General features: G+C 36.7%; 1 protein-coding gene across 2 annotated transcripts in view; it reads right to left on the reverse strand.

The window, feature by feature from the left end:
• Nucleotides 1-4146: 4146 nt before the first annotated feature.
• Nucleotides 4147-16010, reverse strand: part of LOC128231702 (uncharacterized) — a 37422-nt gene continuing 25558 nt past the window's right edge. For both annotated transcript variants that reach the window (XM_052944799.1, XM_052944800.1), the window contains exons 3-12: nt 15595-15820; nt 14522-14667; nt 13615-13732; nt 13075-13238; nt 12525-12672; nt 11806-11947; nt 10481-11519; nt 9620-9771; nt 8986-9108; nt 4147-7556 (exon numbers count right to left, since the gene is read on the reverse strand). In XM_052944799.1, the coding sequence (XP_052800759.1) occupies nt 6668-7556; nt 8986-9108; nt 9620-9771; nt 10481-11519; nt 11806-11947; nt 12525-12672; nt 13075-13238; nt 13615-13732; nt 14522-14667; nt 15595-15820 (3147 nt within the window). In that variant the 3' untranslated portion in view covers nt 4147-6667. The remainder of the gene's footprint in view (nt 7557-8985; nt 9109-9619; nt 9772-10480; nt 11520-11805; nt 11948-12524; nt 12673-13074; nt 13239-13614; nt 13733-14521; nt 14668-15594; nt 15821-16010) is intronic.

Genomic DNA, 16010 nt, shown 5'->3' on the forward strand with positions numbered 1-16010 from the left:
ATAGTGCCTTCAGTATCAAAAACTAACCAGGACTATTCATTATTGGGGTACTTAAATTGAAGCAGCAGCACAAAAGTCTTTCTATGGGTTTTCATAAACAGCACGGACATCACCGGTTCAATGTTCCAACGATCTGAACTGTGCATCCGTCAGGGCAACCCAATTCTTCCTCAACTACATGGACATATTATACCATATCTTTTCTAGTCTCTAGGTCATATTTGATAACCGTCAAAATACTCTTAGACAGCAATGTATGAGCATGATTCAAATGTACCACCAAGAAACTCGGGAAGAATGTCCACATAGAGGCGTTTACAAAAGACATTGAAGTGTGTATTCGGTATGATAGTGGACAAAGCTTAGACGGTATAGTTTTTTTGCTGTGGGGAAAAATCGATCTATCCACCAAGGGAATGGTTACGAGACAAATGAAATTAGAACTATAAAGAAGATGGGTATGAAGTCATGGACACGAACTAGTAAATAGTTACTAATGTTTACATGCTGTCAATAAAACGAAATACACTCGAACGGAGGAGGAAATCTTTAGAAGATAAAAGGACTCGATCAATTTTTCTTAATTCAACATTCCTCTTATATATGATTGACACTGACGAAGAAATGTTCATCTAAACAAACATTGACAATAACAAAAAATGTACATATATTGACGATTTGTGTCAATGATTAATTGCAAACTATTGAAATGATCTCAGTATTTTATTTCATATATTTGTAGATGCCAAACCAATTTTAAATATTTTTAATTGTTTTGATGTACATGTCTCATCTTTGTTAAGAGAGTAAATGAAAATAAAAGTATTGCTTTATACATGTGTGCTGTGGTGATTTTACACACTTAAATGTATTTCTCTTTCATATATGGAAACTCGATGTGTCGGAGCACAGTAATTCCCTACAAGTCCTTAACTATCTATTATATTAAACTCATAATGTCAATCAATGATATACTAATTGTTCCAATATCCAACACACTGCAAAACAAATATCTTTGTAAGACCTATATATAGATAGATCTCCGCATTTTATATAAAAATGTATATATCTTCCCCAACCCCCATGAAGAAAAAAAACCCTGATACTTGCCTATTTATTAATATCCATTAGCTTATACATGTACCGTCATAGAATTCCTATCATTAAAAAACATATTCAATAAATGAAGTTACATTACTTCCTCTTATATATTATGTGTAGACAGTTACATTCATGTTATCTGATAAACGTTTGATCAAAGCGATACAGCAGTGTCATACAACCTGGCGCTTTGAAATTAACAAACTAGATCGAGTCCTTGGATAATGACCTAAAGAGACAATGACATATATACTCGCCGAAAAAAAAAGAGAAAGATGGCGATTGTTATGAATTTTCAATTATTAAATAAATACTATCGCTGACAAGTTTAAGTGTTTTGTCGAGAATGGCAACTGTACAACTTAAATAATACCATTGATTTTCTAATTAAAGTATTCGAATATAAATTTGATGTTGACAATAAGAACATGTATTGACAATCAAATTTCCGTAATTGAAGTATCGTTTGAAAATAAAGATTTGAACTGTATTTTTTTGTGCATGGTTTTAAATTGATAATAAGTCGATTTGGGATTTTACGTTTATTTAAAAAAACTTTTATCGCACATGTCTAAGGTACAGAATTGTGCACAAACAATGATCGCATTCGTTTCCATGATATATAATATTAAATCAGGTAAAAACAATTTGTACCTGAATAAAATGCACATTGTGCACTGGGTTGGGCAAGGCTTGCTAACACATCGTCATGTGAATTAATGTTTTTTTATTGAATACGTTCATACAAAAAAGAATCATATTTCATCGCGGGATTTATCTTTGAAATATAAAAATACATCTGACATTGGACTAATTACTATTTATATGGCAAACTGATTGTTTTATCTTAAATTAATCAAAGGAAGCCGAAATTAAGAACACGAATACAGGTTAATAAGTGAACAGGAATAAATGCTTGTCATATCATAAACTTCCGCTAAATGCATATTGAAATAAGATTAGTCATCAATGATTTAAGTTCCTGTAAACAAAAAATACTGATTTCAGGAAAAAAACAACAATACATGTTATTTCAACACCGAAGGAATGATTTCATGTTTCAAAATTAAAAAATATTAAAAAAATACTTATGCGACGCAAACGTATGAAATGTACATATGATTAAATTCGATATCGGCCAAGTTCTACCCATACAACAATCTAAGAAATAAGGGTTCTCAAATTCTTGCTATGATCAAATTATCTATTTTTTTATATTTATGGAACAAATGCATACAGTTTCTTTATTTTTTTCCATGGAATTTAACTTTTCAAACTCTAATTCCCTTTTCTCGCTTTATTTTGCAAATTTCTTTATACTTTAGAACTGATGATGTCATAAAATATACGGTACAAGAAGGGAATCACGATTTATGTTTTACTAGGTCTACAGTTATAAAGTTTGCGTTTGGGTGTCTTTAAGGTCGACGCCCAGCTAAAGTCCCCTAAGATTCGTTGCAACATCAAAACGTTCCATAATATTTCCTAATGAATACATATTTATGATTATTTCGTAAAAACTCCCCTAACAAACACAATAGCACAAAAAAACTGAACCGTCGTGACATTGAACCGATTGTTCAGAACTTTGAATTAACGTCAGCGTTATCAACTTTCAAATTTGTTACTGCTCTGGAAGTTTAATGGATAACCTTTTGATCTTCCGTATTTCCAACAAGATCAGAGACCATTGTTTCAGTTATGCCTGTAAACTCGCTTCATAAGACAGTCATTTACGTTTATCAACGATTTGTTCTGTTTTTTTTCCTCACACGTCAGAACATTTTAACCTTTATCTCCCATAAACTTCCTTGATCTTGTAGCATATGACTTTGATTAAACTGATTATTTTAATAGATTATGAACTAATATTAACAGGACTTGATATAGCCACGAAGTATGACTTGTGTCAAATATTATGCAATACAAGTGTACTCTAAAATTGACACACGACATGCATTGTCATACTTTCATGATACATGTACCCTTTTTCTACTCTCCTCGTAACTGGGAAGCCACTGTTTCTAACTCGATTTTCCTTTGGTGTTTCCCTGTTTCGCATTTTCTTCCAATTGAATTATGTCATCCTTAAACATATGGTTTATATAAGACATTAGTGTCATGTCGAGGTTCATAAATTTACAACACATAAGACCGAACAGTACTTCACACATACAGAATGGACATTTCATTGGAAAATGAAAGAACTTGCCGTGAACTTGGAAGACAACTACAATACATAGGCGACGGGATGTACAAACAAAGAGTGGCAGAACATCGCCGGAAGGAGCATCAGCGAATGCAAATGGCTCAACAAATTGTTAGATCAGTGTTGCATTTGTTCTACAGTGTCATTGGAAATACAGCAGGCTTCACATAAAGTCCGAAGAGGACATGATTTCCGCTTCCCTCTTTGGACAACAACATTCAAACAGGAACATAAACAACCGATGCAGATCAACATTAAAGCATATACCGATACTTGTGTATAGGAACTCAAGATCCTGCATCGACTGTAACTCGATAGTGCCTTTACATAATATACCAGGACTATTCATTATTGAGGTATTCAGCCGGAAGCAGCAGCGCAAAGGTCATTCTACGAATGTTCATGGACTGCGCTGACATCATCGGTAGAATGTTCCAACGGTCTCAACTGTTTATCCGTCAGGGCAACCCAATTCTACCTCAACTATATGGACATTGTATACCATATCTTTTCTAGTCTCTATGTCAAATTTGGTCAACGTCAAAATACTCTTAGACAGCAAAGTATGAGTATGATTCAAATGGACCACCAAGAAATTCGGGAAGAATGTCCACATTGGAGCGTTTACAAAAGACATTGAAATGTGTATCCAGTATGATAAAATGGACATAGCTGATAAGACGGTATAGTTGTTTTGTTGTGTGAAAAATATCGATCTATCTATCAAGGGAATGGTTACGAATGAAAAAGGATATCTTCAAATGATAGGAAGACTCCATCATAACTGTTTGACACCAACGAAGAAATTTTCATTCAAAACAAACATTGATAACAGATAAACAATAGAATACATGTATATATTCACGATTTTATGTGAACAATTAATTGCAAACAATTGAAATGATCTCTCTATCTTATTTTATTTTATTTTATATATTTGTAGATGCCAAGCCAATTTTATTTATTTGTATTTGGTTTGATGTGCATGTCTCATCTTTTAGAGAGTATATGAAAATAAAAGTATTGAATTATACATTTGTGCTGTGGTGATTTTACGCACTCCGTGTATTTCTCTCTAAAATAAGGAGCATCTTAGGGTTTAAGTAGCGTTATTCCCTACTTTTCCATAACTCTCTATTATATTAAACTGCCTTTGTCCACAATGAAATAATTTTCTTGCTAGGTTCCATTATACAACGCACTGGAAAACAAATCGCATATGTAAAATGTACATTTATAGACAGATCTCTGAATACTGTATAAAACGTATATATCTTCCTCCACCCCACACGATGAACTGCTTTGTCAAACAATAGTATACTTATTGATCCAATATCCAACACACTGTAAAACAAATCGCATATGTAAGCCGTATATTTAGATACATCTCCGCATTCTAAATAAAAGGTGTATAAATATATATATTTCACAACCCCCACGATGAAAAAATAACCCTGATACTTTCAGATTTAATAATATCCATTAGCTTATACAAGCACCGTCATAATAATCCTGTAATAATAAACACATTCAATGAATGAACATACAAAACTTCCCCTTAAATATTATGAGTATACAGATGCAATCATGTTATCTGATACATGTGTAAACAAAGCGATAACACAATGTCATACAATATGACGCCTTTGAGATTAACAAACTAGACTGCGTCCTTGAGAAAATGACATATATTCAACAGAAACAAACTATAAAAACGGAAAACACGAAAATGCGATGATATGAAATTTCAAATATTAGATAAATACTATCGTTGAGAGGAGTTAGTATTTTTACCCACAATCATTTGAAGGAAATGAACTCCTGCTGAGGTTGTATATGACCTGTAGAATATTAAGCGACATTTTTTTTTTCAGATTTATGTCCTACCAACGCTCTTGTCTGAAATAACTAAACTTAACTATAGTTTAAAAATGTAAAAATAACTCTAAATACGTAAATAGACTAGGCTTAATGTCACTAAATGTTTTACAGGTCATATGACACCAATGCAGGAGTTTATTCCCTTCAAATGACTGTGTTTTCAAAAGAACGGCATCTGTCTTATACAACTCAAAACATACAATGAATTTCTTAATAAAGTATATTGGTATATAAATTTGATGTTGACAATAAAAACATGTATTTATAATCGATAATTCACAATTGAAGTAATGTTTGAAAATAAAGATTCGAGCTTTCTTGTTTTCTACTTGTTTTAGAATTAATAAGAAGTCTTTTTTTTACGTTGATTTGTAAAAAAATGATACATAGCAGATGCCTCAGGTAAAAACCAAAATACAAAACAATGATGACGCAATCGTTTCCTTGACCACGTCGCTTGGAATATTAAATCAGTTATAAAAAAATTTCCCCCAAAATTAAATGCACAATGTGCAATGACTTTGGAAAGTTTTGATTACACATCGTCATATGAATTTTAAAAATAAATTAAAATGCGTTCCAACAAAGTTGATCATGTTTCATCACGAGAGATTTCTCTTTGAAAAATAAAAATAAAATATCTGACCTTGGACTACTTGATCACTTTATTATATGACAAACTAGTTGTTAGGTATACAAACTAATCATCAAAGGAAGCCGAAAATGAGAACATGATTACGGGTTATTAAGTGAACAAGAATAAATGTATGTCTTATCTAATACGTCCGCTATTAAATAAGATAAATCCTCAATTAGGTAGGATTTTTTAAATGAAAATGTTAATATCAATTTCAGAAAAAACACAACAATAAATGTATTTCAACATTCAACAAATTCTGTTTCAAATGGTTAAAATCATGTATAATAAATCTACTTCTTACATACCTATTTAACACATACCTATGCGACGCAAATGTATGAAGTATCAAGATAAGTATATATAATAAAAAAATGATAAGATCTAAATAATCTATTTTAGATTGATTTAAAAAAAGTCTAAAAATAGAATTGGGCATTCCGTTTGGAGTTTGGTGTTTTCTTTTGTCGCTTTATTTTGCAAACTTATTTCAACCTTAGATCTGATGATGTATCAAATTATGATTATTACGTAAATAAGTCCCAAATGCATATGTATTAATCTCTAATAACTGCGTATTAAGTCCCTTTTAAATGCATATGTATTAACCTCAAATAACTGTGTATTAAGTCCCTTTCAAATGCATATGTATTAACCTCAAATAACTGCGTATTAAGTCCCTTTGAAATGCATATGTATTAATCTCTAATAACTGCCACCTATTTAAGTTCCAAATCAAAGCATCATTCCCTTACAAAAGCAATCCCTAATAAATACGTAATCATGTCTCTAATAAATGCTTATTATATTATGTCTCTAATAAATGCGTATTTATGTCTCTAATAAATGCGTAGAAGACCTTCAACCGAAACCGGTTTTAATTTCGTTTTGGTTTTCGAAATCACACGCCGTCCTTCGGTCGTCAGTTTGGCATTGTTAAATACCAGTCTCTGTATGGTCCTGTTTTGGCGAATGGCGGTGACAAGTTGGGTACACATCTCAGTGTTTAATTCACAGTCACTAAGATCTAGACTTTCTAGAGAATGCGTCAACTTTATGTACTCTGCAAGGGCGATAATGCATGGCCTGTCTAATCGAGCTCCCCGGACGCGCACGTGCCGTATGCTTTCGCACATTTGCATTCCTTGAAAAATCGCCACGAATTCACTACTGTTCAGTTTGGTGTGACTCAAATCAAGAGCGAGAATGGCTGTATTCCCATGTAAATGATTCGCAACCTGCCCCGCACACATGACATTGAAGGCACATCCCGTGAAGTTGATTTGCTCTATTGACGTCGGAATGTGCTGAAGCACGTGATTCACGACAGCTGTCACGTGACAATTTACGAACGCCAACTGTTGTAGTGACGTCGTGTTGCTGCACGCGGACTGCAAGGCGGCCCAAGTCGCAGCGGACACCGGGTGGTTAAATTTCACTTTCGGATCCTCAGTAATATACAAGGTTTCAATATGGTCGCAGCTTCCCATGACGCCTGCGAGATACTTCGCCATAAGATCTAATGACGACCACGTGATTTTGATTGACCTGATGTTTCGGCATTTTCCGGTGGAGGCGGCGAGCTGCAGGAAAACCGGAAGTTGGAAGTGGTGGTACTGATGTAGCTCAAGTTCAAGTTCCTGAATGGTGCATTCAGGGTGGTCCATACAGAGACAAAGCCCTTGCAGCGTCTTCAAGGCGATCATGCCTTCCGGTCTGATAATGAGCCTGAAATACCATTTTACCGAGATTTATACAAATAGTGGGGAAGTTTAAGTGTTATCACTCAACTGATCATGAGTTTACCCAAATTAGCCCAAATTCACTATCGTCTTCAGTCTGAATTTAAGAGTACTAGTAAGAAAAAGTTTGAAACTCAGAATCAGGACAGATAATTTTCAAAAGTCTCAACAAGTTGATATAATTATTCATTGTTCTTTTTACACAAAATATCAATGGACAAAAGATCAATGTTTTTTTATACCAGGTGCTTGTTTTAAAGAATATTTACAACTCATTCAAGATGAAAAAAGGTTTCAGTTCTTAATTCAGAGTCAACGCGTTAGCGGTTATGGGGCCATATTCCAAATTCAGAGTCAACGTGGAAGCGAATATGGGGCCATATTCCAAATTCAGAGTCAACGCGGAAGCGAATATGGGGCCATATTCCAAATTCAGAGTCAAAGCGTAAGCGAATATGGGGCCATATTCCAAATTCAGAGACAAGAGGTTAATGAATATGAGGACGGAGTCTAAGCTCAGTCTCAAAAGGCTACTGTTGGTCCAGGACGTCGATGTCACAGCAACTAATGATTTGTTTCTCATAAAGGCGTATATAAAGGAAACAAAAGATCAACGCATTCTTTTGCAAAATACACAATTTGTTTCCATGAATGTGTGTGTGTTAATAGGTGCACCATTATAAAATGTTTCGTTCTTCACATGCTGCATTATTACAATGTATATCGTAATCATCTATGCGGAAGATATAATTGGTATTTAATGCAGCCAAGGCCACGCTTCTATGACTCGTCTTGGGTCATTAGGTTCCCATCGAAACAATGTAGTAAAAATGATGCACTTTGAAACTCAGCACATTCGAGGCCCAAATCGGGCCTCACTGGTAATTTTCATATATCGCTATTTATTCACCAAACTGAACATTTACGGAAAGATATCTAATCTAATGTGTAATCTAGATATGAAGTGCATATAACGTAAATGCAAATTAAACACCCATTTATGAGAGAGTTTCAATACACTGCAACTCAAAATGGCAGCCATTTATATTGTTTCATATGTAGGTATTTAGGGCAAATGACGTCATTACTATAAATTGTGACCAATCAGAATATGAAAAGCTATAATAGCCATGATTATCACGAGATGAACCGGGGCCGCCTATTCAGTACAATATTAATCGTCAGTAATGAAAACCATGTGTCCATTGAGGCTACTGACACTTTAAAAATTAAAAAAAAAATAAAAAAAATTGCAACATGCATTTGATTGAAAGAAGGGTTGTCTCTCCTGCCTCATGCATACTCATTGAAACGAGAATTTGTCAGTCAATTATTCCACGGTATGTATGAATGTAATGGAAGACAGTACCGTTGTTGCCCACGATGAACACTCACTAACTACGCCAAAGACATACCTCTGCGGAAGTGATTGTGCGATAGTCTGAACGGCGTCTTCGCGGGCTAGACATTCGGACAAACACTGCAGGCTCGTAACAAAGTCCTCCAGCACGCCACGGGGAACCTTCGGTCGCTGATCACTGGAATACGGAAAACTAGGGATAATATAGAACTGCTGTCTTTTTATGTGTTATTACGTTTGCAGTTATATTCAGAGATAATGAAGGGGTGTGAGGCAAGATCCAACATCAAGAATTATTCTAATAGTAACTAATTGAAGTTTCAATCTCCATATGTGACGCCATAAGAACGGTTCACCAGTGGATTTTTTGACACTCCATTTTGGACACGAGAAAATAGATTCCTAGGATTAATTAACCATTAAGAAGAAAAATCAACTAGTATAAATACTAAAATTACTCTTAAATGTTATGAGATATGTTGGATTACGAATATGGACGGCCGATAAACTAGCAGGAAATGACGCCATACTATGGTATATCACGTTATGACGTCAAACTGAAATTGGCCAATGACTCCAGTGTCAGAGGTTACTAGGTTTTAGCCCCGGATATCATTTTTGTTACAAGCGGTCAATAATTCAGAAGATGACGTCAAAGCAGCCAAAATTAAAGGGGACGTCATACAAACCTCGTCATGGAGGCCGGTGACTCCAACGTTGGGGTAGGAAGATAGAAGCCTCGAATGCAGTATTCGTTGCGAGCTGCCAGTTGGTCACAGAGGGACTGAAGGACTTGAGTGTCTGTGTCGTCACGGTATTGGCCGCACAGGAAAGACATCAACTGGAAGATGAAAATGTGGATGATAAAAATATATACAGTCGAACCCCATTGGCTCGAACTCTCAGGGACCGGCTTAAATACCTCGAACCTCTGAAAATTCGAGCCAAGCGGGAATGCTTACATTCAGTATAAATATATCACTCCTTTACATCAAATTCGAGCCAACGAGGAGTTCGAGCCAAGCGAGTTCGAGCCAACGGGGTTCGACTTTATATTTTTGATATTTAATCTCGTAACAGTGAATTATTGGAATCTAGAAAAAATCATTAAATCTAGAATGCTAAGTCCAAGTTGAGATTTAGATCCGAGGTTGTCACGCAGTGCATCGACTCTATACACTATATGGTTATGCACGATAATTATACCGTGACAGTACATATACTGGTGTTATATTCTATACCAATATATACTGTGCACTATATTCTATTCATTCTCAGAGGTGTTGAAGCAGTGCTCCTCTGAGAATGAATAGAATATAGTGCACAGTATTGGATTATAAATAATAAGCAAGCAAAACCACCGTTACTTTAACTTAGCGTTTCTGTTATCTAAACATATACCAATATCGAAATATTCATGTTGAAAGGTTTTTTTTTTTTTTTTTTTTTTGGGGGGGGGGGGGGGTTGAAGTTCATACACATATTTTAAAAGAATAGTAAATTAACATGTTAGCTGCAGACCCTTTTAATAAACGAAAAATTACACAAACCTGCGAATATTTTGCAAACTTGAACATCTTATTTTTCATAACGACAGTCTCAATATCTTCATATGGCATGTCGGCAATATGGCGGGCCGCGAGGAAATCCATGGAAATACCACAAGCGAACCGCAATGTTGTTCCCGGCTGAAACCTGCTAAAGGCCCCAAACTGAAGAACCATTGGTTCCCCAGTCGATTGAACTACTTCTTCTTCTTTAAAACTTTGCCGCCCCGACATTAGACAATTGAACGCAAACTGATCCAACAAGTCTATTGCACTTAGAACTTCGTCCGGAAATTCAAACCCGACTATGTCGATTTTCTGTTTCCGGCAGTATTGCGTTGCCATGGCAACTCCGTATTTCTCCAGAAGATCACAGGTCGTTTTCATATCTCGTAGCATAGTGCCTTTCTTCAAGATGCTAAACACAGCAAAAGCCATCACTGCTAGCATCGGGTTTGATAAATGCGATCGCAGCAGCCATGACTCGCGGGATGCAAGATGGTACAACTTCTCAAACTGGTCGTGCTCGAGTTGTGACAGAGATACACAGTTCCTAAAGCACCTTTTGATATTGCTTTCGCTAAATCCTAAGTTGAACCACTTCCGGTCTGGAACAAAACCTATGGGCATTTTCGTATTGGGCCTCGCAGTCAATATCACAGTACTCTTTTTCAAACGTGTTCCACTGAGGATAGCACTAATATCTATTTCATGTTCCCGATCATAATCGTCAATGACTAGTAACACATTCTGGGCATTCCTTTCCAACATGTTCCAAAATTCGTTAACGCTAATCTTAAAATTGTCCGGAAATAGACTCCTGTACACAGCGGTTTCAAAATTGCCTTCCAGTTCCGCCATATTGAGCAATAGCACGTGCTGGTAGGTATTCCGGAAGTAGGTGGGCGTTGTCGCCCACATGTAGGCCAGCCAGGAGCACAACAGGGACTTTCCACTTCCACTTTCGCCCTCCAGTACAATCCTGTTGCCCTTCCCGTCTTTCCATGGCGGCGGTAGAAACTCGGTTGAAGATATCTTATGTCTGTAGACAAAGGGAGACAATTAAATGAAAGAACTGTATTTAGGCTTACATGAGTACATGTATCCTTCTCTTCATATCCCGTATTTTCTGCCAAAAGGCACAAATAGGGTATAAACTTACAAGGGGTGTATGAATTATACACTCCCTCCACGTGATCGCTCTAGACCAATCGGATAGCGTCATTTATGTAGGAGGTGAGATATATACAAATATATAGCAACATGAACTATACGAATACATAGTATTTTTTCAAGAGCATAGGTAATAATTATATTTTTGAATTTACCCCTCACTATCCACAATATCAAGCGGTGTATAGACGTCTCTTGCGGTACCGTACACCCCGTCATTCCAGGGGAAGGGGTAGACACGCCCCAGCCGGACTTTGTACTGGTTCACCAAGGCAGTTTCGGTGATTCCCTCAACGTCTGTGAGTGACAGGGAGAAAAAAAGTTTTAGAGATTTCAGTTTCAATCTATATGGATAATAAATACACCTATCTTTTATAATATAATGTAAAATAATACTATGATTTACTCGATTCACCGCCAGGGAAAGAATAACTCCGACATAGTTTGGTATTTAATATCAAAACGAAAATACACATTTTGACATAGCAAACAATGTGAGTTTTTTTTTCTACAAAACAACAACAACGCACTGTTTAACAAAGACTCCATACATTGCTTTGGAACAATGGTGCAGTTGAATCAGTCATGAGCCTAGCGTATACATTAAAGTCAGGGTGCGTATTTTATGCTTCTTAATTATGAAATGGAAAAAAAATGGAATTGTAATATTTCTTGATTTTTTTAAATGGTGTTTTTATTTCTCAAAACGTGTCCATATTTTTACTGCATAGTATACACTAAAAATAACACTTTTCCCCAGTAAAATAAATTATTTAAGGATATATATGGTTTAATTTAAGTTAAAGGTACTCTTTTTACTTAAAATGCTTCTGAAATATGGCCTCACAACTAATTTGCATGTCCTAGGACCTACCTATAGTCGTGACCACGCCCTCCTTGTACGTCTGTTTTCTGACGGCGATACAGTGGTCATGCAGCTTCTTGTATTTAAACTTCATGGCGTCAAACAGCGCCTTCAACGAGTACGGGAGCTTGGATTCCGATATCTTGTCCAACAGCAACTGTAAAAAAGCTTTTATTTTTAAAATCATGTAAATTTTAGAACTGTTCGGAAACGTTTTAGATATGAGCAGGTGCGTTCGTTGAGGATGTCAGTGACGTCATAATTAATTAACCAATAACGCCATTCTTCTGCAAGAATCTTCCGCCAGTTTGATAATTTGTGGACCAGCTACTTTCAAAGACGACCAATGGCGTCATAATTTGATACGTAATAATAACTAATTCTGTCTTTAAGCATTTTTTTGCGCACCAATCCATTTCAAGTGTTACCTTAGTAATACAGAGTCACCAGGTATCAAAATAATACACCTTTGTGTATCAGATATCTTAATGAGTTAACTTGCAAATGTTAAAATCAGCGAATGACGTCATCATAAAATATACGATGGCATCATAAGTACCTGCATTCTCTCCTGTCTCTTGGCATGGGTCAGAATCTCCTGTCGGTCTGAGAACTTGAGCACCTGTGACTGCTGAAGCCTGTCAATGACGTCCTCAGCCTGAACGTTGTCCACCAACACTTTGTGGGTCTTCTTGAGCACGACATGGTCCTCCGCTGACAGACCTGAGCATGTGCAATAAGAATGTATCAGTATGTGTCCAAACGTGTATGACCACGGTTGTACATTGACAATTAAAGAATAGCCCAAACCACTTTGTTCAATCATTTTTGAACATGTGCAATAAGAATGCATCAGTATGTGTCCAAACTTGCATGACCACAGGTGTACATTGACAGTTGAAAATTAGCCCAAATATTTTTGTTCAATTATTCTTGATTTGTCATCATTGATTAAAATCATTAAAGAAAATAATTTTAGAATAAACTGCTAATATAAAACGCTAATACAAAACGCTTATAAATATTAGACTCCGAGTAGATCGTGAGCAAATATTAAAACTAACAATGAATGGCATAATTATATATTAATAGTTCATACCTTCCTCTGTTCCCTTGGTGCTGGCGTACGTCCGACGTGCCTTGGACGTCTTGCTACGTAGTGCATGTACTTTCTCTAATCTCTGTATAGAGTCAGGCTGCCACGTCTCCCGTAACGTCTGGTGGCAATAACAATAATACTCGTTACAGTTTTTTATAGTTTCATTGATATAATTGGCGCTTAATTGTGATTGAACTCAATTATGTTAAGACAAATTGCAAATTCCATGGATGTTTAAGAACAAGAAAACAGTTGGCTAGTCGAGTATAGGTAACTCGTCCTGTTATTTTAAGTTTATTTAGACTAGCACTCGGGCAAGGCCCATTCGTCGAGTGCTCCGATAAGATAGATTTTCATATTAGATTTTTGGTGCAAAATGCACACACGGATGTCACCCTGGTTAGAGCTACCCTGGTTCTTAAACTTGCACCAGTGTATAGCACTGCCACACGGGACCCCCGATAAGCGTCCCTCCCGGATGATGATTAGTTTTAAGTGATGCCGCGGGGAATCGAACTTGCGACCCCTTGATTGACATTCAAATGTGTTACCACCAGACCACGGATCCGCCACTAAAAATGTGTCAAGTTGTGTGTAAGCTTATTAATACTAGCACTCGGGCCTTGCCCATTCGGCGAGTGCTCCGTTAAGAGTGTAAGTCATTTTAGGTTGTTGGAGCATAGTGCACAGACATAATGCAACCCTGGTTAGAGCTACCCTGATTCTTTAAAGTGCACCACGGTGTATAGCTCTGTCGCACGGGACCCATATTTAGCGTCCCTCCCGGAAGATGACTAGTATTTTATGGTGCGGCGGGGAATCGATCTTGCGACCCCTGGATTGACACTAAGTGTGTTAACACTAGACCACGGATCCGTCACAAACGTGTGTCAAATAGAAGACATACCTTTATATAGTGTTGTTGCATTTCGAGATTAATAAGTTCAGACTCGATCCTGGCAACCTTTAATCTGATTGGAGGACCGCCTAGTCGCACGATGACGTCACGGATCTGGATGAACCAAGGAACGTAGGACTCTCCAGGAATGCCCTCTGGAATTAGTACACATGATCCATGTTATTGAACCCAAAGCCCAGACAAGTAGGCAAAGAGAATAATCTTGTATAGCAAATCGGAACTATTTGAATTATTAATGTTCATAATTTTACGAACTACTCCTACTATTGTACCGGAATACCGGAATATCCAAATGATTGTTGGCCGGTTTCGTTGATATCGTTGATTTTCAGCCTATTTCAAATGAGGAAATGTTCATACTGGTCTATAAAGGGGTTTTATTTCTACAATAATTAAAAGCACACGGTTGCATAATCCAATGTATTACTGCTATCGTCTCCGACAAGAAACCTCCGACAAATTGACCAGGCGGAGCAAGGCTCTCATTCATGTCAAGTTAATGGGCAAATCGAATACACCTATGCAAGGTTATTGATGATCAGCTGAAGGAGACTTTACATAATAAGACGACTCGTAAGAACTTTGCGGGGTGGAACTCATTTTAGGTGTATTCAAATGATGGCGTATGTGTCTCTAATCGCCGACATAAAGAAGAGTAATCTTACATCCGTGCTATAACAAAAACCCTGATTTGTAGAGGTCATATGACCCACTTGGATCATAAAATGCTTTGTTACATAGAACAAATCGGCACATCAAGATATCAACCGTCGCCGTTGCACATACCATGTAGTTACGTTGAAATTATTACAGTGGAAACTCGCTATGTCGAACGCAGTTATCTCGATGGTCTCAGGTTATGTCTAACTATATTCGAATGATTTTGGTTGGTTTAGTTATACACTGTTTGTATTTCGGTTTTATCGAACATTCGTTATCTCGAATTAATTCTCGAGGTCCCAACAAGTTCGAAATAGCGAGTTTTGACTGCAGTTTTATATTATGTTATAAAAAGGGACTAAACCTTCATGTACATGTAATACACAATCACATCAACTCACCAAGCCTCGCGATGTCCATGAAGAGCAGCTGCAGGCGGACTATGTCGGCGCTGAGGGAGCCGTCCTTGGGGAGGGGGTCCCGGGCCCAGCCATGGGGGTAGGGCGGGCACAGGTGACAGATGGTTTCCAGAAGAACCACGAGTATCCGGCTGTCGTACATTCTTGAAGTCGTGTGCTTCTTCTTCATGGGGTAGAGCAGCTTCCATTGGCGGTCCGTAAACACAGCCTAGGTAAAGAAAACAATGCAAGTTGTCGGTGACTTCCTTGTTCATTTAATTGATAAGCTTTATTTGATGATTAATATCTTGATTCCCTAATCAAGTAAATGCATTAATAATTGATTTACAGATTGATTAATTGATTCTATTGACTCATTGGGTGGATTTTGGATAATTCGCTGACTCACTGATTACACT

This window comes from Mya arenaria, chromosome 4, assembly GCF_026914265.1.
Source record: "Mya arenaria isolate MELC-2E11 chromosome 4, ASM2691426v1".
In the NCBI taxonomy this organism is placed as follows: Eukaryota; Metazoa; Mollusca; class Bivalvia; order Myida; family Myidae; genus Mya; species Mya arenaria.